At 46.2% G+C, this 25,677-nt stretch overlaps 1 protein-coding gene across 1 annotated transcript; it reads left to right on the top strand.

The window, feature by feature from the left end:
* Positions 1-323: 323 nt before the first annotated feature.
* On the top strand, positions 324-22,355 carry otomp (otolith matrix protein; the record flags this gene model as incomplete). The annotated part of the gene is made up of 9 exons (XM_080750980.1): positions 324-330; positions 1,526-1,662; positions 1,921-2,023; positions 2,588-2,773; positions 13,648-13,822; positions 15,776-15,843; positions 17,223-17,407; positions 20,931-21,130; positions 22,184-22,355. The coding sequence occupies 9 exons, from the start codon at positions 324-326 to the stop codon at positions 22,353-22,355; spliced, it is 1,233 nt and encodes a 410-aa protein (XP_080607106.1).
* Positions 22,356-25,677: the final 3,322 nt, after the last annotated feature.

Below are 25,677 nucleotides of genomic sequence, written 5' to 3'. Positions count from 1 at the left end.
GTGTGTGTGTGTGTGTGTGTGCGTGCGTGCGTGCGTGCGTGCGTGCGTGCGTGCGTGCGTGCGTGCGTGCGTGCGAGTGCAGGCACATTTGTGTGCTTGAGTGTGCAAGAAGAAGCAGATTTGTATCAAGTAGCCGATATGTTTTCCTCCACTGAGTTCCATGGCGCTGAACAATAGCCAGTGCTGTTTGTCCGTGCCTGCTGGTCTTCGGTCTCCAGTGAGTCTGAGCAGAACCGGCCGGTATCCATTTGCCAGGAGCACTACTTCAGCACAGAGACACATTGTGTGCAGCTTTTTAATTAAAGACCCCGGGCCTATGCTCCATGCCAGGTGACCTGAGGTGCTCCAACCCTACATGTGCCTGCCCTTACTCTCCCCAACATCGAAGGATAAGTCTCAGGGGATAATTGGGGGGAGAAATGCTATATGGCTATCATGAGACGGATGAGAGATAATCTACCGAAGAGTTTGCAGACTTTAAGGAAAAGGAGGGGGGTGGCAGAATAATGTAGTGTTTTATTCTCTGCCTACTTGTCTCATATTCGCCTGCCCTCTCTCTCTCCCCCCCCCTCTCTCTCTCTCTCTCTCTCTCTCTCTCTCTCTCTCTCTCTCTCTCTCTCTCTCTCTCTCTCTCTCTCTCACCTCAAATCCTATCCAAGTTATAAGAAGGGTATGAAGAGTGAATGATTTTTTTCCCTGCACTAAAATCCACCTGTTAGTCTGCTGTATCATATAGAGAGGTTGAGTGGTTTCCCATCAGAGACATGGAGCCTCTAGAGAGAGGTCTATCTGTTGCTCTTCTCTTTATCTCTGTTATCTGCGTTTCCACTCACAAATCAACCGGTAAGTCTGCCTGGACGTCTACTGTAGAATAGTTACCGGTAACTCGTTTAGCTGTACATGGTTTATAGTACAATGCGTAGCTACATCATTACACCAGCGCGTAAAGGATAACGCCAGTGTTTTCCTTTTTAAACATTTGTTTCTATCTAACATTTTGTTTTGTTTCTATCCATCATCAATGTCATACTGTGGTAAAGTAAAAAGTGAATAAAACAAAACGGCTAACAAGATAAATATCACACTGTATGAATATATGAATATACGTACATAGCCTACTACAAACAGTAATGTGAAGCTCACTATTGTGTGAATTTAAAGAGATAGCAATAGTGAATAGTTGTTGCATATTCACTATTGCATCTCTTTAAATTCTCACAATAGTGAGCTTCACAGTACTGTTATACTATTGTACTTTATACCGTTGTACATACCACATCATTAAGATATTCCCACTGAATGATTGTACTTGACCACATCTTGATAATGAAATATTACATCGGAACTTAATGTTAGAATACAATATACCTTTCTGGTTATTATACATTATGTTCATGCTTTATTGAGATGACCATTGTCTGATGTTTACTGGTACTGTAATTGGCAACGATTTTCTTTTTATTTACATAATAGGTTCAAATAGTGTAAATTTTGGTCTGGACTTTCCCCCTTCCCCTCCTTTCAGTGACCTGGTGTGTGGTTTCCGATGCAGAGCAGCAGAAGTGTTTGGATCTAGCCGGGAATGCCACAGCTCGGAACATCAGGGGAACTCTGCTGTGTGTCCGGGGACACAACGCCAGAGACTGCATAGTCAAAATCAAGGTATGAAGTAGCATGGAGGAACATAGGTTGACTGGCATAATTAAAACCTGATTTATCTTTACTTGCGTACCAATGTTGCACACGATTCTGTTATGTTATCAGTTAGCAATTATGTTATTTTTTTAAGTAGCTATATAATCTCACAATCTCGCAACGCATTTTGCTTCCTTAAATACTGTAGCACCTTGAATTTATTCATTAACTTTTTACCATTATTATTTACAAATGTACTTATTTATTTATCTATCTATCTGTCAGAATGGGACAGCAGATGCTGCCACCATGTTTGCAGATGACATTTATGCTGCTGGCCTATGCCATGGCCTGGAGCTGGCTGCAGGAGAGTCCCACAATGGAGAGGGTAAGTAAGCCAACCAATTTTATCATTATTTGCTGTTTTATTTCTTTTTTTCTTTTCAATTTCAAACTATACGTTTTTTATTTGTATTTTTAATTTTTTCAATTAACTTTGCTTTTCTCCACATCTCATTTAATTATTCTTGAGGAATGGGCAGTAAGGTGGTCTAGTTAGGCCACAGGTCTGATGTATAAAGCTGATGTATAAAGCTAATGTACTGTAGCACCAATGGTCAGGTGTCCGTGTCCTGTCAAAGTATTCTTGACAAACACTGTAGACTCACTCACCGTAAGCAGCCAAATACCCAGTAATATAAATCGTCGTCATCCATAAATGGCCTCCTCGTTTGTCGTATCTCATTTGTACATTTTGTACCCCAGTGTTTTTTTTACTCAAGTGTGATTTTTACTCGAGCCGTGTCCCATAGAAATTGGTCCGTGACCCACAAACGGGTCACGACCCACTGTTTGGGAACCAGTGTTGCACCCCTACTTCCCACTCTCATCCACTCTGTTCTCCTTTTCCACAATCATGTCACCCTTCCTCTTACTGCTACGCTGACACCAGATGGTATCAGCTACTACGTGGTGGCGCTGGCCCGTCGCTCCTCCTCAGACCTGTCCCTGCTGGAGATGCATGAGCGCAGCTCCTGCCACCCAGGGATCCGCACCACGGTGGGCTGGACTGTTCCTATCGGCTACCTGGTCAACTCCTCCCAGATCAGTGTGGGCCAGCAATGCAACTTACCCCGAGGTGAGAACAAAAGAAAAAAATAAGTGTGTGTGTGTGTGCAGGGGTGTCACAAGGGGGTTGAAAAGTGGGTCTGAGTTACTAGGACCCAATGTGGAGAGGCATTAATTATTTTATACTTTAGCTATTGAAAAATAGCAGATATACAAGCTCACAGCGCGGCACCAAGTGCCGCGCGGCAAGCTTGTAGATCTGCTATTTTTGAAAAGTCGTGAAAATGTGTGCAAATCTTGTAACTCAAATTTTGCTTTCGTCGGGGTCCCTGGAACTAAATATTTTGAGATGGGAAACATATGTTTTAAAAAAAAACCTTAGAAGGATTTGAAATATTCATTAAGACTTTCAAGATTTTTCAAAAATAGCAGCAATAGATGTGTAGTGTGTTTATGCGTGCGCGCGCGCGTGCGTGTGTATGTGCTTGTGAATGTGTGAGTGAATGCTTATTTTTTTGTACTGTATGTCACATTCAGAAGTTGTATTGTCATATCACAGGTTTTACAGGTGTAAACCAGTGGGCGAAAATTCTGTTTTGTGCAAGCTCCATCATTTTGTTGTGCTCCCAGAGAGAGGGAGAGCAGTGAGAAAACATGTCAAAGAAAAACTTTTTTTAACTATGTGTGTGCTTGTGAGTTCACAGTAGCATACATACAGTACATATATTGCTTTAAGCAATATACACGTGCGTGTAGCCTACATCAGGGGTGAGGAAAAGAGAAGTTAGGCAACTGACTGCATCAAAAGTTAAACAGGGGAGTGGAGGGGAGAGAAACAGGCCTGATTATAATGCAGTGTGTCTTCCATAGAGATGGCGTGCGTGCCTGCGTGCGTGCGTGCGTGCGTGCCTGCGTGTGTGCGTGCGTGCCTGCCTGCGTGCGTGTATGTGTGCATGTGTGTGGAGAGTGGGATACTTGTGTTAGTTAGAGTTACAGATAACTTCCTGTAGTCTCTGTCTATCTCTACCCCTCTTTCTTCATTCTTTCATTTTTATTCATATGGTTATTTGCTGTAAACTTAGTATCTGTTGTATGCTTTTGATCTGATACATGCTGCATCAATATTGTTGTTCCCTTCTTTTACTGTTCATTATCTACGTAAATGCATTGATTGTATGCCTAGATGAGCTATGGCACATCAGAATTTCCTACCTCTTGACTACCTATTGTTGATAGGCTGTCCATGTCACATGGTAACCAAGCTAGTGTCAGGATTGGATAATATAAGGGCCAATTGCAGGGCAGTTTACCCCAGAAGCGCCCCTCCAGACAATGGGGGAAAGAACTGCATTATGGCCAATGGCAGGACAGGGAGCACTCCTCCAGACTATGGGGGAAAGAACGGCTAGAAAAGTAAACATTAACAGTTTACCCCAGGAGCTCTTCCAGACTATGGGGGAAAGAACTGCTAGAAAAGTAAACATTAGCAAATAGGCAGCTGGCTAGCCTTGTATGATAAATAAAACAGAAGAAAAGAGCGAGGCCTATTAACCAGTGGTGGAAAAAGTACTCACATTTTATACTTAAGTAAAACTATCAATACTGCACTGTAGATGTACTACGTTACAAGTAAATGTCAAGTAAATGTCCAACGTGTCGCGATGCGACGCGTTGTGAGCTTGTAGATCGGCTATTTTCAAACAGCCAAGGTATAAAATAGGGCTAAAGTGGTTTATGTATGTTTTATAATATTATAATTTATATCTGCAAAGTAACTAGTAACTAAAGTTTACTGTCAATATTCCAGGATGACCTCCCACTTGGGTAATGACGCCCCCTGGCGATCATTCAGAGAAACTACTTCAGCTCCCGTACTAACGTAGGTAGGAAGGGCCTGTCACTCAAACCGGAGTGACCCGCCTCCAGGCTATATAAGCCCCCGGAGGCGGAAGTAACATCCTCTTTTCACTCTCTGCGATATCACATTCAGATAAGTTGAAACTCAGCCTTTGTATTATTATTCTTCGCGCATTAGCCTAAAGCGGTGGCATTGGAGTCGCCCACCGGCGAGTGTTGAATTAACCCGTACTTAAGAATACTTATTCTTGTCCCGTCCTAAATCGACGGTTATTTCCTTCTATAACAAAGGATTATTACTGCTTGTTCAGGCCTCCGCCGAAGCAAGCGTGGCATAGCATTAGCCGTTAGCTTGTTAGCTCGTCTGCTATTTGTTAACGTTAGCTACACTGCTTACCGCTTGTTCAGGCCCTGCCCGAATCAAGCGTGGCCTAGCCTTAGCCGTTAGCTTGTTAGCTCGTCTGCTTCTGGTTAACTCTATCTACAGTGCTTCGCCATGGATCCTCTGGCCTTCCTGCCGAGGCAATGTCCAGGCTGTCCAGGACTCATCGACGGACAGGATCTTCACCCTCTCTGTGTCGGCTGCATGGGCGTTGCACACGCCTTCTCTGCACTGAGTCCTCAGGGGAGAGCAGGACCTTTCTGTGACTTCTGCGTGGCCTACGACCACGATGTACTGGTACACCGGTTCTACCTAGCCAGGGCAGGCCTCGGGGCCTGCGCTCCACCAGGTGGGTCCACTGCTCTCAACCCCACAGCCCAGTCTTTCCTTCCCCAGGCGGCCCGCACCGTTGGTCAAGGTGCGGCGCTGCCTTCCGGAGATCCGTTTGGCAAACAGCGCGCCATTCCAAGTCAAGATGGCGCCGTGCTACATGAGACACCGCCTGCCGCGCAACCGACCGCAGCTAGCTCCACTGTCACTGGAGCTGGCGGGTCTGGTGAAGTCGCCGCTAAGAAGGCGACCAAGAAGGCTAACATCCCTCCGGTAGCCTTTTCCCCTTCGGGCGCGGTGCCCAAAAAGAAACGCTCGGATGTGACCGTCGGGGACGTTCCCCTCGACGTGAGCATCACCAAAACAGTCCAGACTTTCAGGCGAGAGTCGGACCTGAGCTCCTGTCAGAGCGAGGGTTCTGGTTCTGAATACTCTGGATACACGGCCGAGGAGGAGGAGGACTCCGTCGAGGACGATGGTTCTCGACTCACGGTCACAGTGAAAGGTAATGCCCCTGCGGCTCCAGCACGTCAACTGGACGCCGCAGGGAGCTCCCAGGCCTCCTCAGGCACCACTGCCCCTCCACCCGCCAGTCAAGCGGGTGAAGCGGGAGCAGAGGACGTCGATTCTGCAGCAGAAATGCTGGATCATCTCACGGTCTACATGAGAGCTCTGGCCAGAGTTGGAGAGGAGTTGCCACCTCCTCTCCCCTCTGAAGAGGCCGAGGATGATGACGAAATGCCCGGGCAGGAGCCTTCGGTTCCCGCCCCGTATGTCCTCTCCAGGCTGCCGCTGGTGAAAGGTTTCACCAAGGCCCTCCATTCCTCATGGAAGACACACAAAGACCCCAGGAAGCTGCCTTTTTCTGTGTTGGATTTGGTGGGCGGTGCGGAGGCAGGCATGTCCACCTGCCCTAACCTGGACCACCTGTTGGCACAATCTTTTCTGGGTTCCGTCAGACCCCAGTACAAGGATGTAGGCACGGCTAAAAACGGGCCGTTTGTCGGCCCCGTCGGCACCAACCCGCCGGGGTTCACTGTCCTGGAGGACAAGCTGCAGTCGGACAGGGCTCGTAACGCCTACCGGTCCGCTGCTCTGGCCGCTAAGGACCTGAATCTGATCCAGCTCTTGCTCGCTTCCACCAAGGACCTGGTCAAAGGTCTGCCCACGGGGGAGCACACAGCTGAACTGAACACTTTATTTGACATCATGCTGAAGGTCAATTGGCATGCGGTTAAGTGGATGGGCAGGTCCATGGACTACAACCTCCAGTCTGAGAGAGCCCGCTGGCTCGACTATGTCGACCTCGAGCCTAAGAGGGACGTGGGCGAGAAGCCTCTAGGTCCTCGCGGGGAGATGTACAAGTCTCTCATAAACATGGAGAACAGTCCCACCACCCTCATGGGTGGGGGCTTGGAGCTGCTGCAGGGTAGAGTTACCTTCTTCAAGGCGGCTAAGGACATCGTCGAGTCCACCACAGTGCCACAGGAAGAACCGCAGCAAGCTAGGAGGGCGTCCCGCTCCTCCCGCGTCAAGGAAAGGGGCCGCTCTGCTTCTTTTAAGAAGCACTCGTCTTCCTCCAGGGGAGCCTCTGCAGCCAGGGCGCCTGACAGGCCCCGCAGCAAGGTGGTGGTTCCCGAGCGCGCTCAGCCGCGCCGCCCGTCCAAGGATGGCAGGCAGCAGTCTTCATACCGCGGTGGCCGCGGTAGGGGACAGCGCAAATGACACTCAGAAGAGGGGGATTGTGCTGGGGCGGGGGTCCGAGGTGTCTCTCGGTCCCCCTCCCCCCAAACGAGGGCGTTTTTCTGTACCCCGTGTCGGGGAAATGAAAATGTTGATTTTGATGCCTCCTGTGTCGACAATAAATATGTTGAAAGAGCAAAGTCTGTCTCTGTCCAACTCTCTCGCACTAGCACAGACGACCCCATCGTGCATGCCTCCTGTAGTAATGATGAAGTCCTGTCAGGACTCGATAATCAATCACAGGTTTTATCGGAAACCAGTAATGTTAATGTCAAACAATTATGTGGTTCCTCAAGCGCGCGAGTGGGATATCCCTCGCGTCGACAATATGACTCCTTTATGCATGCCTCCTGTAAGAATGATGGAGTCCCGTCAGGACTCTTTAATCAGTCAGAGGTTTTATCAGCAACCAGTAATGTTAACGTCAAACAATTATATGGTTCCTCATGCGCGCGAGTGGATTTTCCCTCGCGTGAGCGATGCTATGAATTTAACCTTGAGTCAGAAATTCTGTCGGCCTACTATGAGCCCGGGTCAAGGGACAAGCATAAAGGCCTTAGAGCAGGTATTAAACGTAAAAGTTCCTCTCCTGTCAGGGGAGAATGCTTTAGTTGTGGGCGAGTCTGTTTATCAGTCGAATCGCTTTGCTCTTCCTGTCGCTCTATCGAGCGAAAACCGAACGCTTCCGGTTTCACCGGATACGGATTCGCTAGCTCCCCGCTTCCGGTCCGGCCGCAAAAAAGCTCCGCTAGTCAAGCGGTACAATCAGAAGGTGTTCCCGCCTTGCGGCCTATTGAACCCCTGCGCTCCGCATCCGGGTGTTCCGGATACGGATACGCAGGTTCCCCACTTCCGGTCCCGCCGCAAAATAGCTCCGCTAGTCAAGCGGTACAACCAGAAGGTGTTTCCGGCATGCGGCCTATTGAACCCTTGCGCTCCGCATCCGGTCGTTCCGGATACGGATACGCAGGTTCCCCACTTCCGGTCCGGCCGCCAAAAAGCTCCGCCGTCACGGAAGCACAGTGGTGGGGTTTCTCTCGCTCAAAACACGCTAGCACGCTGCGCGCGCCAGTGGAAGTTATGCAACCCGAGCCATTGGGTATTTCGAACGATAACCAGGGGTTACAGGTTACAGTTCGCAGATATACCCCCGCTTTCGAGCAGGGTTATTCATACCAGGGCGCGTGGTTTAAAAGCAAGTCTTTTGAGAGAAGAGATCAGCTCATTGCTAAGCAAGGGTGCTATAGTGGAGCTGGACAGGACCCAATCCCGCATGGGATTTTGGAGCCGTTATTTCCTGGTGCCCAAAAAGGGGGGGGGGCTACGTCCCATCCTGGACCTAAAGGCACTAAACGTGTACCTGAAGAAATACGTTTTCAGGATGCTAACAGTACCCACCATGTTACGGTCGGTCAGGCAAGGGGATTTCCACTGTTCAGTGGATCTGAAGGATGCTTATCAGCACGTCCAGATTTATCCCCCACACAGGAAATTCCTACGGTTCGCCTTCGAGGGTCGCCTGTACGAGTATACAGTACTCCCTTTCGGTCTGTCACTGAGCCCGAGGGTTTTCGTGAAAGTGACCGAAGCAGCCATCGCCCCGCTGAGACAGCAGGGCGTCAGGTTGGCGACGTACATCGACGATTGGATGATTTCAGCGAGCTCCGCCCACGAAGTGGCGCGTCACACACAAGTGGTTTTGGCTCACCTGAAGGCCTTAGGTTTCATAGTCAACCACGGCAAGAGCATGCTGACTCCAGCAAGTCGTCTTACATTCATTGGGGTCCTTCTGGACTCATCCGACATGTCGGCCCGTCTCTCAGAGGAGAGGGTGGACAGGTTTCGGGAATGTCTCGACTCCTTTCAAGTGGGCCAGGAGGTCACTTACAGGAGTTGCATGGTACTGACGGGAATGATGGCTTCCGCAGTACATCTGTTGCGTTTGGGCAGGTTTCATATGAGACCTTTTCAAAGATGGATGTTATCCCTCGGGATCCCGCCCTCCTTGAAGTACAAGAAGGTTACGGTTTCCCCTTCCTGCGCGATCGCCCTGTCTCCGTGGCTGGTGGAGGGGTTCCTCACCAGCGGAGTCTCGATTGGCGAGGTGGTTTCCCGCAAGTCGATCACGACAGACGCCAGTCTCAGTGGATGGGGAGCCACTTTCGAGGGGCGCACAGCGCAGGGGCTTTGGCCTCTGGAGATGAGGGGTCGTCACATCAACTATTTGGAGTTGATGGCTATACTCCTGGCGCTCAAGCATTTCGAGCCTTGGATTTTGCATTGTCACGTCCTGGTCAGGACAGACAATACGACGGCCATGTTTTATGTCAACAAACAGGGGGGCCTGTCGTCGTTGCCACTGGACCGTCTGGCTCGAGAATTGACGGTTTGGTGCTTGTCGCGCCTCAAGTCGATCAGGGCCTTACACGTCCCAGGTCTCCTCAACAGCGGAGCAGATCTCCTGTCCAGGGGAGGTCCTCGCTACGAGGATTGGTCTCTCCACCCCAGGGTGGCGAGCCAGTTTTTTCGCAAGTTCGGTCAGCCAGTGGCGGACCTGTTTGCGTCAGCGGAGAATACGAAGTGTCCGTTGTTCTTCGCGGTGAAGGGCAGTCCTCCCTTGGGGTTGGACGCCTTAGCGCACACGTGGCCGAGAGGTCTACTGTACGCGTTTCCCCCCTTCGACTTAATCCGACCCACTCTGGAGAGAGTCAGGAGGTTCGGTCTGGAGATGCTCCTGGTGGCTCCCTACAAGGGCACGTGGAGATCGGTGATCGCCCCTCTCCTTTGCGAACCGGGTTGGCAGCTGCCTCAGTGCAGGGACCTGTTGAGTCAGGCCAGGGGGGAGATCTTCCACCAAGACCTGCAGGTCCTAGACCTGTGGGTTTGGCACGTGAAAGGTTAAACCTGCTGGCAGCCGGTTTTTCTTCTGAAGTGGTTGCTACCATTCAGAGTGCTAAGGCGCCCTCTACGAGGGCGTCTTATGATGGAAGGTGGAATGCCTTTGAGGACTGGTGTGAGTCGCGTGTTCCACCTGTGGTGGCTCATGTGGCGTCAGCCCAGGAAATTCTGGAATTTATGCAGAACCGCTTGAAAAGTGGTCTGGCATTTTCTACCCTTAGGGGGTATTTGGCGGCTATTAATGCCTGTCACCTGGGGGTGGCGGGCAAGGCACCTTCTAAAGTCCTGGAGGTCATCAAGTTCATGCAAGGAGTTGAACGTTTGAGGCCGGTGACTAGGTCTTTGTTCCCAGTTTGGGATCTGCAGGTGATTCTAGGGGGCCTATGTCGGGCTCCCTTTGAGCCGCTTGTAGGGATGCCTTTGAAACTTTTGAGTTTCAAGACGGCTCTTTTGCTGGCTTTGGCCACGGCTAAAAGAGTTGGTGACCTGCAAGCTCTCTCGGTGTCTGCGGAGTGCATGCAGTTTATGAACAATGATCTCAAGGTGTTGCTCAAGCCTCATCTTAAGTTTGTTCCTAAGAACATGGTGGTTCCTAAGGAGCCTGTTGTTCTTTTGGCTTTTCATCCTCCTCCGTTTGTCTCGGTGGAGGATGAACGGCTGAATTGCCTTTGTCCTGTCAGGGCATTGAAGGCCTACTGTGACAGGACTGCTGGTTCTAGAGCTTCTTCTCAGCTCTTCGTAAAAATGGGCAATGTTCTTGTCAGAAAGCCGGTGTCTAGACCCACTCTTTCGAGGTGGATTGTGGATGCTATTAGGCTGGCTTACTCTAGTGCGGGTGTGGAAGTGCCGGCGGCACTTAAAGCCCATAGCACTAGAGGTGTGGCTACTTCGTGGGCACTGGCAAAGGGAGTCTCCGTTCAGGAGATTTGTGTTTCGGCGAATTGGTCTTCGCCTTCTACCTTTGCAGCCTACTATCACCTGGATATCGAATCCTCTTCGCTAGCGCATTCGGTTCTGGGTGCAGTTGCCTCCTCTACGTCATAGAGGAGTCGGATCTTCCCCTCCCACAGGTGGGCATGTAGCCACCTGGGGTACTTTGGGGGGACCCTGTGTTTTCCTTATATAGTGTGTCTTACTTATAAGGCGGACTTGTCCTTTTCATTTAGTTGAATGAGGCGGACTTCGGTCTGTCAGGGTCTCTCTTTATTTTCTCATGCCTTCACACCCAGGTCCGGTGGGCCTGGGACCTTCTGGGTGATGGGTCACGCCCGTTTGGGCTGTGCTCACCCGTATGAGGGGTGTGTGGGGGTATGAGAGTAGGTTGTGGCTTAGAGGGGAGTTTAAGAATCCCAAGTGGGAGGTCATCCTGGAATATTGACAGTAAACGGTAGGTTCCGTACGGAACCATTGTTTACTTAGATATGGAAGGATGACCTCCCACGTAATGCCCCTCTGTTTCACTGAATGTGGCAGAGAGTGGTATTAAGAGGATGTTACTTCCGCCTCCGGGGGCTTATATAGCCTGGAGGCGGGTCACTCCGGTTTGAGTGACAGGCCCTTCCTACCTACGTTAGTACGGGAGCTGAAGTAGTTTCTCTGAATGATCGCCAGGGGGCGTCATTACCCAAGTGGGAGGTCATCCTTCCATATCTAAGTAAACAATGGTTCCGTACGGAACCTACCGTTTTCAAATAAATGTAGTGGAGTAAAAGTACAATAATTGGATCCGAGATGTAGTGGAGCAGGGCCGTGCAGACCATACAGGCAAAATAGGCAGCCGCCTGGGGCCCCCTCACAGCCTGGGGGCCTCATGAGATTATTATTTTTTTATTTTTTTAACCAACATGGCCATCAGGGGGCCCCAGTTGAGCTCTCAACTGTGAGACAGAGAACAGTTGAAGTGAGGGTGAGGGTTAACATTAGCTCATTTGAATCTGAAAAGAGCGTGGCTCTCAAAGGTGTGACCAGAGAACAATGGTCCTGATTACCCAAGCAGTTCTTGTGTCTGTTCTGTGATGCCACGTACATTACTTTAACTTTAAGAAGGATCGATGCAGGGAATGGATACATTATTTCTAAAGTGTGTGTATATATTTATATTTTAAAAAGTTTTGAGGCCCCCCATATTTATACATATTATATAATATATGTGTATCAATTCCATTTCATTTTGGGGGCCCCAGACAGTTTGAAGTGGGGCCCGGGATGAGATCAAAATAAAAGAAGGGTAAAAAGGGCCTTAACATGACATGTGATGTTTAACTTGAAATACTTTCACAGGGTTTACTGGGGCTTCTTAAAGATGGCACACATAGTTTGTATACTGTTTATTTATATTTAACATTTTGAGGGGCCCAAATATATCCATTTGGGGCCTCTCAATCTCTCAAACAGAAACACCCAGGGGGCTCCATGAGTTATCGTCGAATATAAATAAACAGTAAAAAGGCCCTTAACATAGTCATGTTAAAAACTTTTGGTAATCTTATCATCTAATCAGGCTTTTATGAACACCCTGAACAGTTTTTAATTAGCTTGATTGAATATTTAGATATTTGATGTAAATGTTACCAGGCCCTCCAGGCCCAGGGCCTCTCCCCACACACACCCATTGTAACTTCAAACTTCATTTTAACCATGATGGATTCATTAAAAACACCCATAATTTTTTCTGGTGACTCATAATACCCTCCTAATATGTGAGCAGGCCGGGTTTTTTCAATAACTTTTTTCATTTATTTTTAATAATTATTTGTTTGTATTTAATTTTTTCCATTTTCCCAAATAATTATTACAAATAAATGAAAAAGGTTATTGAAAAAACACGGCCTGCTCACATATTAGGAGGGTATATGAGTCACCTGAAAAAATTGGCTTTTTGCCTTTATTGGATAGGACAGTAGACTGACAGGAAATGGGGGAGAGATAGGGAGTGACACGCGGCAAAGGTCACTCGGATCGGGAATCAAACCCGCGACGCCGACAGGCATTGATGCCGAAATGGCAACAAATACAAATGTGTTTAAAAGCATTACAGCATTACGTTAGCAAAAAACATCCGAAAACACAAAAACACACACACACGCACGCACGCACGCACGCACGCACACACACACACACACATATATAAAATTGTGACTTAGGTGTGAGTCACGGAAATGAACGATTCTTCCCACCACTAGTGAGAGCGGAAATAGGGTACGTTCAGACAGTGGACGCGTCGGCTCAAATATTATTCGGCTCCCCCATTTGCAGAAGGACAGATCAATGTAGCCTACCTTACACTACCTTACACTACTCAACATTACCTGTCTTATATTTCTTATTATTGCTTTGTTCGGCCCTCACTCATTGTACATAGACTGTTCACCGTTCCAAGTCCCGGCCTTTTTAACCCACCATTTCACCAGCTTATATATTGACTGTGTCAATTCTTGTTTGCAGGTCTTTCAGTCCGAGTGTATCAAAAAGGCAACTTGGTTAAGCAGCAGCTGAAGCTTTGATGGGGGGGGGGGGGGGGGGGGGGGGGGGCGGAGATACACCTAAACCTAACCTTAACCCTAACCCTAACCTCAGTAAAGCTTACACTGGTGAATGCTAACCTGGTGAAATGCTAACCTGCCGACGCTGGTGAATGTTAACCTGATCGGACCAACAGTGCTTAACCCAGTTGCCTTTTTGATACACTCGGACTGAAGACCTGCAAAAAACACTCTCCCGTTCTCGTTCACCAGATGTGGGGGAGTTCTTTGGCTATAGCTGCGTGCCAGGGGTCAAGGAGGCACAGCATGACCCCAGAGGCAACAACCCCAAGAACCTGTGTGAGGCCTGCATTGGAGACGACAACGACAGACACATCTGTGTCAACAATCACAGAGAGAGACACTACGGAGAAGCAGGGGCGCTGAGGTACAGAATGGACTAGTAGATGTTCATCATCAGCCCCAAGGGGCATTTGCATACGCAAAGCCCAGACAGCTCGTTCAATGCATAATGCTTTACCAGAGTTTATACTGTACAGCAGTGGTTCTCAATCTTTTCAGGCCGCGAACCCCAAAATAATCATATTTTAACTGGGGACCCGCCCACCCACCCTACAAGCACTAAGAGTTGAGGCATTACATTTTGTACAACACAGTTCTATTGGCTAATGTTCAGTTTGTCATTTTTAGAGGTATTAAAAAGTCCTTAAATTGTCACTTTAGACATGTGCAGATACCCTCTATACACTTAAACTTTATGATGGTTTGTTTACTGTTGAGTGAGAAAACAGTGTTGCACATTAAGTTAATCATCTGGCGACCCCCCAAAATAATTTGGGGAACCCCCTGAGGGTTCCGACCCACAGGTTGAGAACCACTGCTGTACAGTACGTTCATCCACATAATACACACTATACACTGTAAAACCCCTCTCAGAGTTTAATTGAAACTCTGGATTTTACTGTGTACAGAAGTTCATTCAAGATATTACAAAATGCTATTAACAGTGAAAAGACAAAGAGAAAAAGGGGGGAGGGGATAATTATACAGTAAAAGATAATAATAGAATCCCCTGCGGGGTACATCTCTTGCATCTGCACTATGGTCGTCTCCTAAGCATAGCAACGTACAGTAGTACAGCACTGGTAGAGAGTTATGTGAAGAGAGATGCTTTTCTGATGGCCACATCTGTAAGCAGTAACTAGAGGCAGAATCACAATGGAATTAAATGAATAGAACATGCATAATTGCATATCCACATTGATGAGCAGGTGCTGATCAGAAGAAAGAACACTAACTAAGAAAGGTCTGCACAATACTGTACATACAGTATAATGCTATACATAACATAATAATATACACATGATCAAATGGAAGGGACCTTTATAAGAAGAGTAGAATGTCCCTGGCAACAGTATCCAAGGTGGCGATTCAGAAAGCCTCCCCTTTGAGGAGCAGTGAATCTCTACAGTATCTCACCTGCTCTACATGGCAGCTGGGTGTCAAGGTCACAGTAAGAAAATCCTCATGAAAATCCTTCGTTTTACTCGGAGAGACTAATAATGGGCTCAAATGGACACTTATGTGTCAGTTTGGTTACATATTTACACAAGGAGTTTACTGCATGCCATTGTATTTGAAGGAGGTGATAATAGAGTCACTGTCGGGCAGAAATCTTGTATCTCCAAGTTTCAAATTTGTATGTTTTCTTTTCTTTTTTTTTTCGTAAAGTAAAGCCTTGCTTCATCATACAAGACTCAGACTGTTGCACAAAACTAGTGAAAATAGCTGATCTACATGCACACAACGCCATTTTCACTATTTTAAATTGTTTTTAAAATAAGAAAAAAAGGGAAGGTTTTGGACATACAAGGTTTCCACCCGACAACGACAATATGCTGGGCCACTGGATTACTAGAAGCTCTCTGGTCCTGATGTTGCATTATGTTCTCAAATCTTAGTTTTTAGAGGCTTGGTAGATTGACCATTGTTAGCCAGCCCACAAACACATTTGATCATACAATATAAACAATATTGGAGTTGAAAAAGAGATACAGTAAATTATCCTCTTTTATTTAGCAGGATTTGCCAGTGATGGATGATCAAAGGAGTGGGATTTGTAATGCATGTTTACAGAGCAACGATCCTACACCTTTGGGAACATTATACTGTAGCAGTGTGCAGACTAGCTATCCTTTAAGATATATGATTTATGAATTATTCTCTCTTTTATTGTATTCGGGGCCTTTCAGTCAGTAGCCTACAACTCTGATGTCCATCACTGTCAACAAAGTTATTTAGAAAGATGTTTCTTAGTGTACTTTGACCATGTTTTCATGTAGTTTTAGATTGGTGTTTGATTCTCCATATTTTCCTGCAGGTGTGTGGCTGAGAACTTGGGTGACGTAGCCTTCGTCAAACACACGACGCTCTTTGAAAACCTGGATGGTCAGTGTTAACTGCAGAGTTACATTATGTCTAAGTCTAACTTTAAATCTATCCACTTTTATACATTTCCCAGTTCCCACCATCTAGTTTCTTGTGCTTTCACACACCTTGTGAACTATTCATACTCATACGACAAACTGAATCTTAACCTGTCACAAGGATGTTGATGCAATGGAGATGCAAAGTAAAGCTCTGAACAACACAGAACAGAAATTACACTGACAGTCAGAAATGTACCCAAATGTTACGGTATATTCCTATATTTGATGATTGGCAACAATCCTTAGAGCACTGTTGTCTGTCAGGTTCACAAAGTGTGGTGTGACTGGGCTGAGGGAACATACTGCTGGTTGGCCTAAGCTCCCCACTGCAGCCATGCAGGACCAACTGGGAACACTGCAAGTTCCTATTAGGACACAGGGTGTCAGTGTTTCACAACGTTTCTCCAGTCTGGATTCCACATTACACTGAACTGATGATGCATTTTTGAGCGTGCCTCTCATTATCTTTGCGTACTTGTGTAGCCTATCTGTATGCCTTTGAGACCGAGAGCGAGATAGAAAGCGGAGGAGATAGGGACATTTTGAGCGAGGGCGAGAAGATAAAGAAAGAAAGCAAGAAAGAGAGAAGGCGACCGAGAGGGAGAAAGGAAGAAAGAGGGGAGAGAACGAGACGTGCAGACAGCTCAGTCCACCAACAGACTGCCCTAATTCCCTTTTCGCTGCATCTGCTCTTCCGCTTTGGGCAACATCCAAAATTAATGGCGATCATTATCGTGGTCACAATACAGACGACGGCCTCCACAGCTGAGAGGGAGCAGCCTTAGGCAGGCTCCACAAGCAGTACAGTTGTTAAACCAACCATGCTTTCTCATATGGCCACAAATGTCCACACACATTCAAATCTTCAGTGATAATTTAACTCTGAGTGTACAAATATGTTATAAATGGATAAATGAACACTGAGGATCTACTACTCTGCAGTCAAACCGATTTGGAGGGCCAAGAGAAGACAGATAATCTGTTCAACTTCTGTTGTTTTGAGCTTTCTTAGTAAGCTCTAATAAATGTAGGACCCCCCCCCCCCCCCCTCCCCTCCCACACACACGCACGCACGCACGCACGCACGCACGCTTTATTTGTCTAATGTTAGCTTTGCTTTGATTAATAAATAGTGTAGTTTTTTTTCTTTTTGCAAATTAAAACAGGAAATATGCTATAGATTTTGTCTCCTGTGGCTTTGTCGTCCTATTTCCATTAAATAAGTTCCGGTAGTGATTTTTTTTTTTTTTTTTTTGTCCTCGCTCAGGGCTTCTAATGGGTTCCAAAAAAAGAAAAAGAAAAGTCTAATAGCCTCGTTCTTCTTCTCTGTCACCTAAGGTAAGAACCAGGAATCATGGGCCCTGGACATGGAGTTGGAGGACCTGAAGCTGTTGTGCACAGACGGAACCGATGCCGCCCCTGACGAGCATGAGAGATGCCACCTGGCAGCCGTGCCCGCTAACGCTGTGGTGGTGCGCATGGAGGACAAGTGTAGGGTCTGGAAATACCTGGAACGCTTACAGGTGGGTGCGGGCAGAGACTGATCGATCAGGGAAAGGGGAAAGGGAGTCAGTGGTCCCGCGGGTGAGGAAACATTACTTTCAGAACTTCAACCAGCAGGTGACTGCTCAGAAGACTCAGATGATTGCGGGGTGAGGTGAGCTGAGGTTGAACCTGTGACCTGATTCCCACACAGCCTCTAGACTGGGATCAACTCGTCCCCAAAAAACTCCTCAAAAATGATTCCCCTCAAGAATCAAATTAGCAATTTGATGTTTCTTCAAGTACAGTAGCTCTTGGAATACTTTGTTTGGTGTATACATGTTTTATTCCAACATGTAGCGAGCGAATGGAGATTCGGCATTCATGTAGGTCTCCAAAATAATGACCAATAATCAAATCTCCCCTTCCACAGGGATGCATTATGGGGCTGTTACTATTGGTGGTTAGCGTTTAGGGATGGGACGATACGACAATGTCATGTCACAATTATTTTGACCAAAATAATCACGATTTACGATATTATCGCGATAATCAAAATATACCTAATACTCTTAAAATGGCACTTTTATCAACCACTTGAACCCCTGCATCCATATTCTGGGGCAGAACGTTTGCCAAAAAATTGCAGATCTACAAGCTCACAACGCGTCGCAACACGGCACGTTGTGAGCTTGTAGATTGGCTATTTTTTGGCAAAGAGATTTGGTAGAGTGAAAAAAAGACTACAAAGTATGTTTACAGGTGTGTTTTACCAATTGTGGAGGGTTTACTGTATGTCGATCAAAGGTGAAATGATCCCAGCGTATGACAGAGGACAATTTCACAATATATTACAATCTCTAGTATAAAATACGGCTAGCATGATCAAGACCACAAGATAGTAAAAGGCACAAAGCCTTATAATTTACTTTACCGTTCGAAATAATGATTTGTTGGCTTTAAGTCCTGCTATTTCTGTTATAGTTTCCCCTTCTAAATTGATGTCAGCACCCGGGGGATGCTGAGAAATTTGCAGAGTGGGCGGGCCGTGAATAAGGCTTATTGCCGTAAACAACATGAAATTGAAATCAGCATGCAACCAATTTGTTCTTGTTCCCGGATGAACAAGAACAAAATGTTGGTTTCGGATAGGGACAAGTCGCAGGTTGAAAGTGTCCACAGAGCTCAGGAATATTTTAAATAAAAAATCTAAATTCAGACTTAATTCAGTATGCTCATGGGTACTCAACCAGGGAAAGTTATTTTCTTATTGTTCCCCTCAGGTTTAGACACTTAAAGGAATAGTTCACTTTCAAAATAAAATGTTTGGTCATTTTATCGTCTATTCATGCTTTTGTGAGCACCCCAGACAGTTTTTAATTTGCTCGATTCATTTTAGACATTTGATATTAATTTTATCTGACACGCCTATACAAACCCATTGCACTCAAAAAACACGGCCCCCTCGCGTATTAGGAGAACAGTGTGTGTCACCAGAACCAAGGACTGGTGTTTTCGATGAATCCATCATGGTTAAAATGGAGTTTGAAGTTACAATGGGTTTGTATAGGAAGGGGGAGTGTCTGATAGAATGAATATCAAATATCCAAATACAACTTAAAAACTGTCCATGGTGCTCCCAAAAGCATGAGTAGACAATAAAATGACCAAAAGTTTTGTGAAATATCCCTTTAAAGGAGAATTCCGGACTAGCCGTTTTACCACGTTAATCTGATGTTATGATATCCCAGAACAATCGGTACAGGGTTTATTATTATTATTATTAATATTATTATTTCATCTCGAGTCCACAAGTGGTGGGATTTTACGCTAAATCGCTTATTCGTATCGCTTAACAATTCCTTTTTATTGTTTACATAATGTCCTTCATATTGGCAGAGATGTGTACACGGAGTGTTGTCAATAATGGAATGCCATAAAGAGGCAAACTGCCGTTTAATCCAACCCCCTCCGGTCAAAGCTAACTCGCTAGAAATTGACTTTTCTTTCCTTTTTCATCTCTACCAGTGGTTAATGGATGGAATAACATCAGATTATCGTAAAAAAAAGCACTCCTCCGGAGTTCTCCTTTATGGGTAAGAATGTGTTTTATTACACAGTCACTTGCTACTTAGTGGAATGCTCTGTCAGCAGAGCTGAAATCCCTGAATTCCCTTCCAAAGTTTAAAACTGATCTTAAATCATGGCTTTGTTTAAATACTAATTGGACTTAGATTAACTCAACCCCTGCTGGACTGCCCCTTGGCTATAGATGGCTCAATATCTGTTAATTCGCTTGTTGTTCTTAACTGCATTTATTAGTATTTCTTTTTGTGTACAGTATACAGTATGGTTGTTTGTGTTGGGTGTTGTATGTCTCATAGTGGACCACAAGCTAATGCTTTTTTGTGTCTAATCCACATTGGCACTTTTGAATGGTAACACTGTTGTTGTTTTTAATTGCTTACCAAGAAAGTATTAGAGCCTATATTATTCAATGAAAAAAAAAGGGTAAGAGAGAATCCTATGTGCCAGGGATGCAAGAGCACTAGAGCTCTAGCGCTGAAGCTGAGTGTGAGGCTATTACTTTCATCTCCTCTCCTTGCTAGCACTGCTACTGTTCCCATATAGGCCTACTGTACATTGGAATATATTCTGGCTATAGGCGAGACTTGGAGCGATGGGCAGTTTGGGCACGATTCAAGAACTTAAATTGAATTACACCAATAGTTCAGCTCATGATGTGGTATTATTAACTCTCACCAGGTGCATATCTGTGAGAGGCAGATAAATTGCATCGAGGATATACTAAGTCGTTGATGGGAAACAGGTGTATTTGCGTGCATGTGTGTGTGTGAGTGTGTGTGTGCACATGTCTATGCAGGTGAGTGCCTATACAGTTTGTGCACAGGTATGATGTCCCTATATGTCTGTGTACTTGTGCGTGTGTCCATTGCATATCCATGTTAAGCCTTAGTTATCGATCAAGCCATGTCAGAGAACACAGGTATTTACAGTGAAATATTCCATGGTGCCTAAACAGCCATCCGTCTCCCTTACTGGATGTGTAGGAGATGCCAGGATGACTGATGTGCCCTATGCCTCTCTCACCCACAGAGCTGATGAACACTGATGCCTGCAATCGCGCTGCACACGCATCGCATGTGCATTCGCAACACAGACAGACATTAATGTGGCCATTAATGAACAACAACACAGACAAACACAAGTTCACGGGTGGTACACACGTACTCAGTCAGTATGCATGCATAAATGAGCACAGGTATGCACGCTCGCACGCACGTGCGCGCACACACACACACACACACACACACACACACACACACACACACACACACACACACACACACACACACACACACACACACACACACACACACACACACTCCTCTGTCCAACTTGTTCTCTCATCCTCTCACATGTATGTATGCGCACCACAGTGCTCCGACACACACCCACGTACTAACATATTGTACACACCATCAATCTCTCTCTCTCTCTCTCTCTCTCTCTCTCTCTCTCTCTCTCTCTACTCTGCTGTAGAATGCATTTGGTAATGCTACTGAGGGTTTCAACATGTTCAGCTCAGCAGGCTACAGTGAATCAGATCTTCTCTTCAGTGATTCCACCCACCACCTGCTGAGGGTTCTGGGTAGCTACACCTCATGGCTGGGCCCCACTTATACCACTGCGCTGCAAGCCTTCGAGTGTGAGGGTAAGACAGACAGACAGACTTATACAGAGTGAATTAGTTTTTTGCTTCTCAACATTGTAACAGCAATAACTATAATTTACTCTTACAGTTACAATTTAGGCATTTAGCAGACTCTTATCCAGAGTGACTTACAATAAACAAGATAATTAATCACATACAGTAAATAGAACGCAGAGAGAACAGCGCAGTGCCTCGACAAACAAAGATACCAGGTAAACAATGAACCTCGTATCTGTCTAACAACAAAAATACATAAATAGAATTGGCAGAACTAGTAAGTAGAAGGTACAGTAGAAGAAGAATAGCAAAGTTTAGAGATAGGCTCCTGCCCTGGCCACATGGCTAATAAGTCGGCAAGGCTTACATTTATTACATAGATAGATATGAAATATTTGGATGGATGGGTGTGTGTGTATAAGAATTTAAGGATGGGTGGATGGATGATCAGTAGATAGAGAGGTACTTTATTGATATACAGTACAATATATGTATAAAAATACATGTATACAATTACTGCACACCTGACCTGACTTCACCGCAATTCAATTCATGGTTCTTTAATTGCAATTCAATTCTAAATTAGCTTGCAGTATTTTGATCCTTTTCGATGCAGAATAATTTCTCACTGGAGGATCTAATTTACTCAGTATTAGTGGAATATAATGTTGAAAATAAGATTTATTCACACTTATTTATACACTTATTATTCAGCACATTGAATGTCAAGTAATCGCATTTTTCAAGTTATGTTGATGAATTGAAAACACTAGTAGGACCCCAATGGAAACAAGACTGCAAGGACTGTTTTGGTGTTATCCTTTTAGACCAAGTGTTAACTTTAGACTGTTCTCGTGCTGTTTGCATTTCTGTCTAATCAATCAATCAATCAATCAATCAATCAATCAATCAATCTATTTTACACAGCATACTATTATGCCTGTGCGTGGATGTGTGCAACTGTATGGTATGTGCGAGTGTGTGCATGTGTGTGCGTGTGTTTGTGTGTGTGCGCGCGTTCGCGCCTGTGTCCGTGTATCCGCTGCAGCTGTTCTCATTATTGTGTTCTCTCTCCCTCCGACAGGCTTCTGCTGATGGACCAGGAGGAAGACAACTTCCGTCTCATCCCTCCATCCCCGCTCTTCTCTTCCGTCTCATCCCTCCATCCCCGCTCTTCTCTTCCACCTCATCCCTCCATCCACCCCGCTCTTCTCTCCTTCTGCCTCCCATCCCAGCCATCTGTGTCCCCTCTCTGATTCCATCTCTCCGTCTCTTGTCAGCCCATGCTGTAATCCCCTCAACACCATGCACCACCACCCCATCCGGCCACCCACCCCCACGCTACGCTTCCCTGTGTGTGTGTGTGTGTGTGTGTGTGTGTGTGTGTGTGTGTGTGTGTGTGTGTGTGTGTGTGTGTGTGCGTGTGCGTGCGTGCGTGCGTGCGTGCGTGCGTGCGTGTCTCTCTCTCTCCTGCTTTTCACTCCATGCCTCTCGTCTTGTCTATCTCTCCCTTCCTCCAACCTTCGTCCAGTATTACGGTTGTTTGGGAAAACTACTAATGGGTGCTGGTGGCGGTGGAGACAGGTGGCAAAAATGGCACTGGAAATTCAGTTCGTAACGTGCCACCAAACAGCCGCACAGGTGTTCGAAAAATGCCACCTGGTCGAAGAACAAGTCAAAGAATTGTGAATAGAAAAGCAGCAAAGTGTCATAATTCTCTCACTAATCACTTGTACATCCCCTTATTAAAAAATGAAGAAGAAAGGGCTTTAATGAAATCACCTGCGTGAATCACTGAGAATGAAACACCCTCCAGAGTAGTGAAGTAGTTGACACAGCCTTCCATAGAGGAAGCTGAGATATCCTAGCCTGTTGGCTGGCTGGAAAATGGTGCTACTCTACTTGGCTTGTTGCTCTAGTCTAAAGCTCTCTCCTTCTGCCCTCCACAGGGACCCTCTCTGGCTGGTGGTATTTACTCTGTGCTTACGTAAATGGCTCTGTTTCTGTTTGTCTGTGTGTGTGTGTGTGTGTGTGTGTGTGTGTGTGTGTGCGCGTACGTACAGTATGCCCTGTTCCCACAGCCATTATTGCCCTAATTGGCAGTCTGGCATACAGTATATGGTGTGTTTGTGTGTGCGAGAGGAAGAAAGAACATGTTGGACAGAAGAGTGTGTGTGTGTGTGTGTGTGTGTGTGTGTGTGTGTGTGTGTGTGTGTGTGTGTGTGTGTGTGTGTGTGTGTGTGTGTGTGTGTGTGTGTGTGTGTGTGTGTGTGTGCGTGCGTGCGCGTGCGTGCGTGCGTGCGTGCACCAATTCATCTACTGTACTTCTTTGTGTGCAAGTGTGTCCTAACGTGCATTTGTGTTTGTTTCGGTAGGAGCGCAAGCTTTCCCACGGCTCGTATAGTTTACAACGATTTTTGGTGCCAGTGCACATGTTGAGCTTCACTGCATTCTCACATCTGACTCTGCCATAATGGACCCTGTTCCCAGCTCCAAGTGTACTGTTACGCTATACACTAGGAAGAGAAGGGATTAGGGCTTCAGTGGTCTTCAGTGACCCCATGCACTACCCATTTCTAAAGCTCATATCATGTTCAACGATGCCAGATTTTGCGTGAGAAAAAGGCAGCCAGGTCTACGAAAACAAGCCCATTAGAAGCGACTAGGCCACATGAGGAATTTTCATGAAAATGTTTAAATCAGTGGTTACCAGGCCTGGAATTTTGCCATTTTAGAGGCAAGGCCACTTGGCCTTTGGTGGTGTCCATTTTTTTGATGGCAATAAGGCCATCAAATAAAACAAGATTTGAGTCCATTGAAATAATTAATTTAATTTTAAGGGCTAAGGATCCGCTGTGAAATAAAGACATTGGTATTTACAATCTGATACATACTCAGCCCTGCACAAATTAAAGATTGGGGGGGGACTCAACAAAGGAGGTATCTACATGACAGGAGAAAGTAGCACAGTCAGCTGCTGGGGCATTAAGGCCGCTGTGGCCTCAAGGCATGCCATCTTTTGGAGGGGCACAAGGCCAAACTGAGGGGCAACAATGGCCATGGCCTCCCTGAAATCCCTGCCCTGGTGGTTACTGATTTAGACATTAGGAAGCAAGCCAAAATAAGCCCCCCAAAACGCAACCCGCAACTACCAATATGTACAAGTGACTTTACAGAAAAAGTCGCTTACAATAAGCAGACTTGGCAACACTGTTCATGTTCTGCAGCATGGGTCTTCAACAGGGGGTCCGGGACACCTAGGGGGTCCTCCAAATCTTTGAGTGATAGAAAGTCTTTTTTATATTAACCACTTGAACACTAGTGTCCATATTCTGAGAACTTTAACCAAAAATAGCAGATCTACAAGCTCACAACGCCTCGTGCTACACCAAAGCTATTTTTGAGCGGTGGTCACAATGCTCCTATACGTGGCCGTGTGTGTGGGTATGTCTGTCTCCGTCCGTGTCTGTCTGTCTGTCTGTCTGTCTGTATGTAGCCTGCCCTACAGTACCTTTTATGACCACACATGTTAAGGGAGGGGCGCTGTTTTCAGGCCAGGCCAGGCACACACACACACACACACACACACACACACACACACACACACACACACACACACACACACCCACACACACACAGGGGGGAAGGGGGGAGGGGGGGGGGGTAAGAGGGTGCTGTTGAGACTAGCCTGGAGGGGGGGGGGGCGGGGGGGGGGGGGAGACAGAATTCATAGATCTAGAACACATAGAATTCATAGATATAGAACACAGAATATGTACAGTACAGTACAGGGTTGGTGGGTAAACCACCGCTCAGTTCACACGGGTGTGATTTTTAGCAAAGAGCTTTGGTGTAGAGGGGGAAAAGAGCAGACTAAGTATAGAGTGATAGGTCAAGTTTATTATTTATTGACGGCTCAAGTTGTTAAATATATGAAAACACAAATTGACATGAATCCAAAATACACTGATGATTGTGCTGTCAAATGATGAAACTATATGGAATCTCTGAAAAGGTTGTGGGGGGTCCCTGCTTCATCTGTCTCTCAACTAAGGGGTCCTTGGCCTGAAAACGTTGAAGACCCCTGTTCTGCAGAGATCATTCCCATCCCTGGCATTCAGAAAAAGAAAACTAAGTGCGAGTGGGTTTCCATGACAACGGGATTTGAGATGCATTCACATGGCGTCCTTCTTGTCATCCTAGCTGTCAGATCAGGGACCAGTTAGATCTGGGATGTCAGGTGGATGCAATTAACTCCCTGGTAGGATGAAAACAAACAAACATGACCTCATTCCCAACATGCACCTGTTCCATTTATTCCAGCACTTCCTCATCAATCTAACAATAGACGGAAAGCATGAGCGATGATACCCGTGGTATTAGAGAAGCTTAGTTATATCTATAATAGCATTTTGTAATTCACACGTTAATATTGTTACACTAATTATAGATATATGTTGATAAGGATAGGAGGTGAGAGAAAAGTTATTAAGCTAAGCTGAACGTGTTTTTGGAGCTGTGTGAAGCACAGGCTCCCTATACGTGGCCGTGTGGGTCTGTCTGTCTGTGTGTCTGTCT

The sequence above is a fragment of the Nannobrachium achirus genome, assembly GCF_963921795.1.
Source record: "Nannobrachium achirus genome assembly, chromosome: 20".
NCBI lineage: Eukaryota > Metazoa > Chordata > Actinopteri > Myctophiformes > Myctophidae > Nannobrachium > Nannobrachium achirus.
The sequence above is the reverse complement of the archived record's forward strand: the minus strand, read 5'-3'. Positions and strand labels throughout refer to the sequence as shown.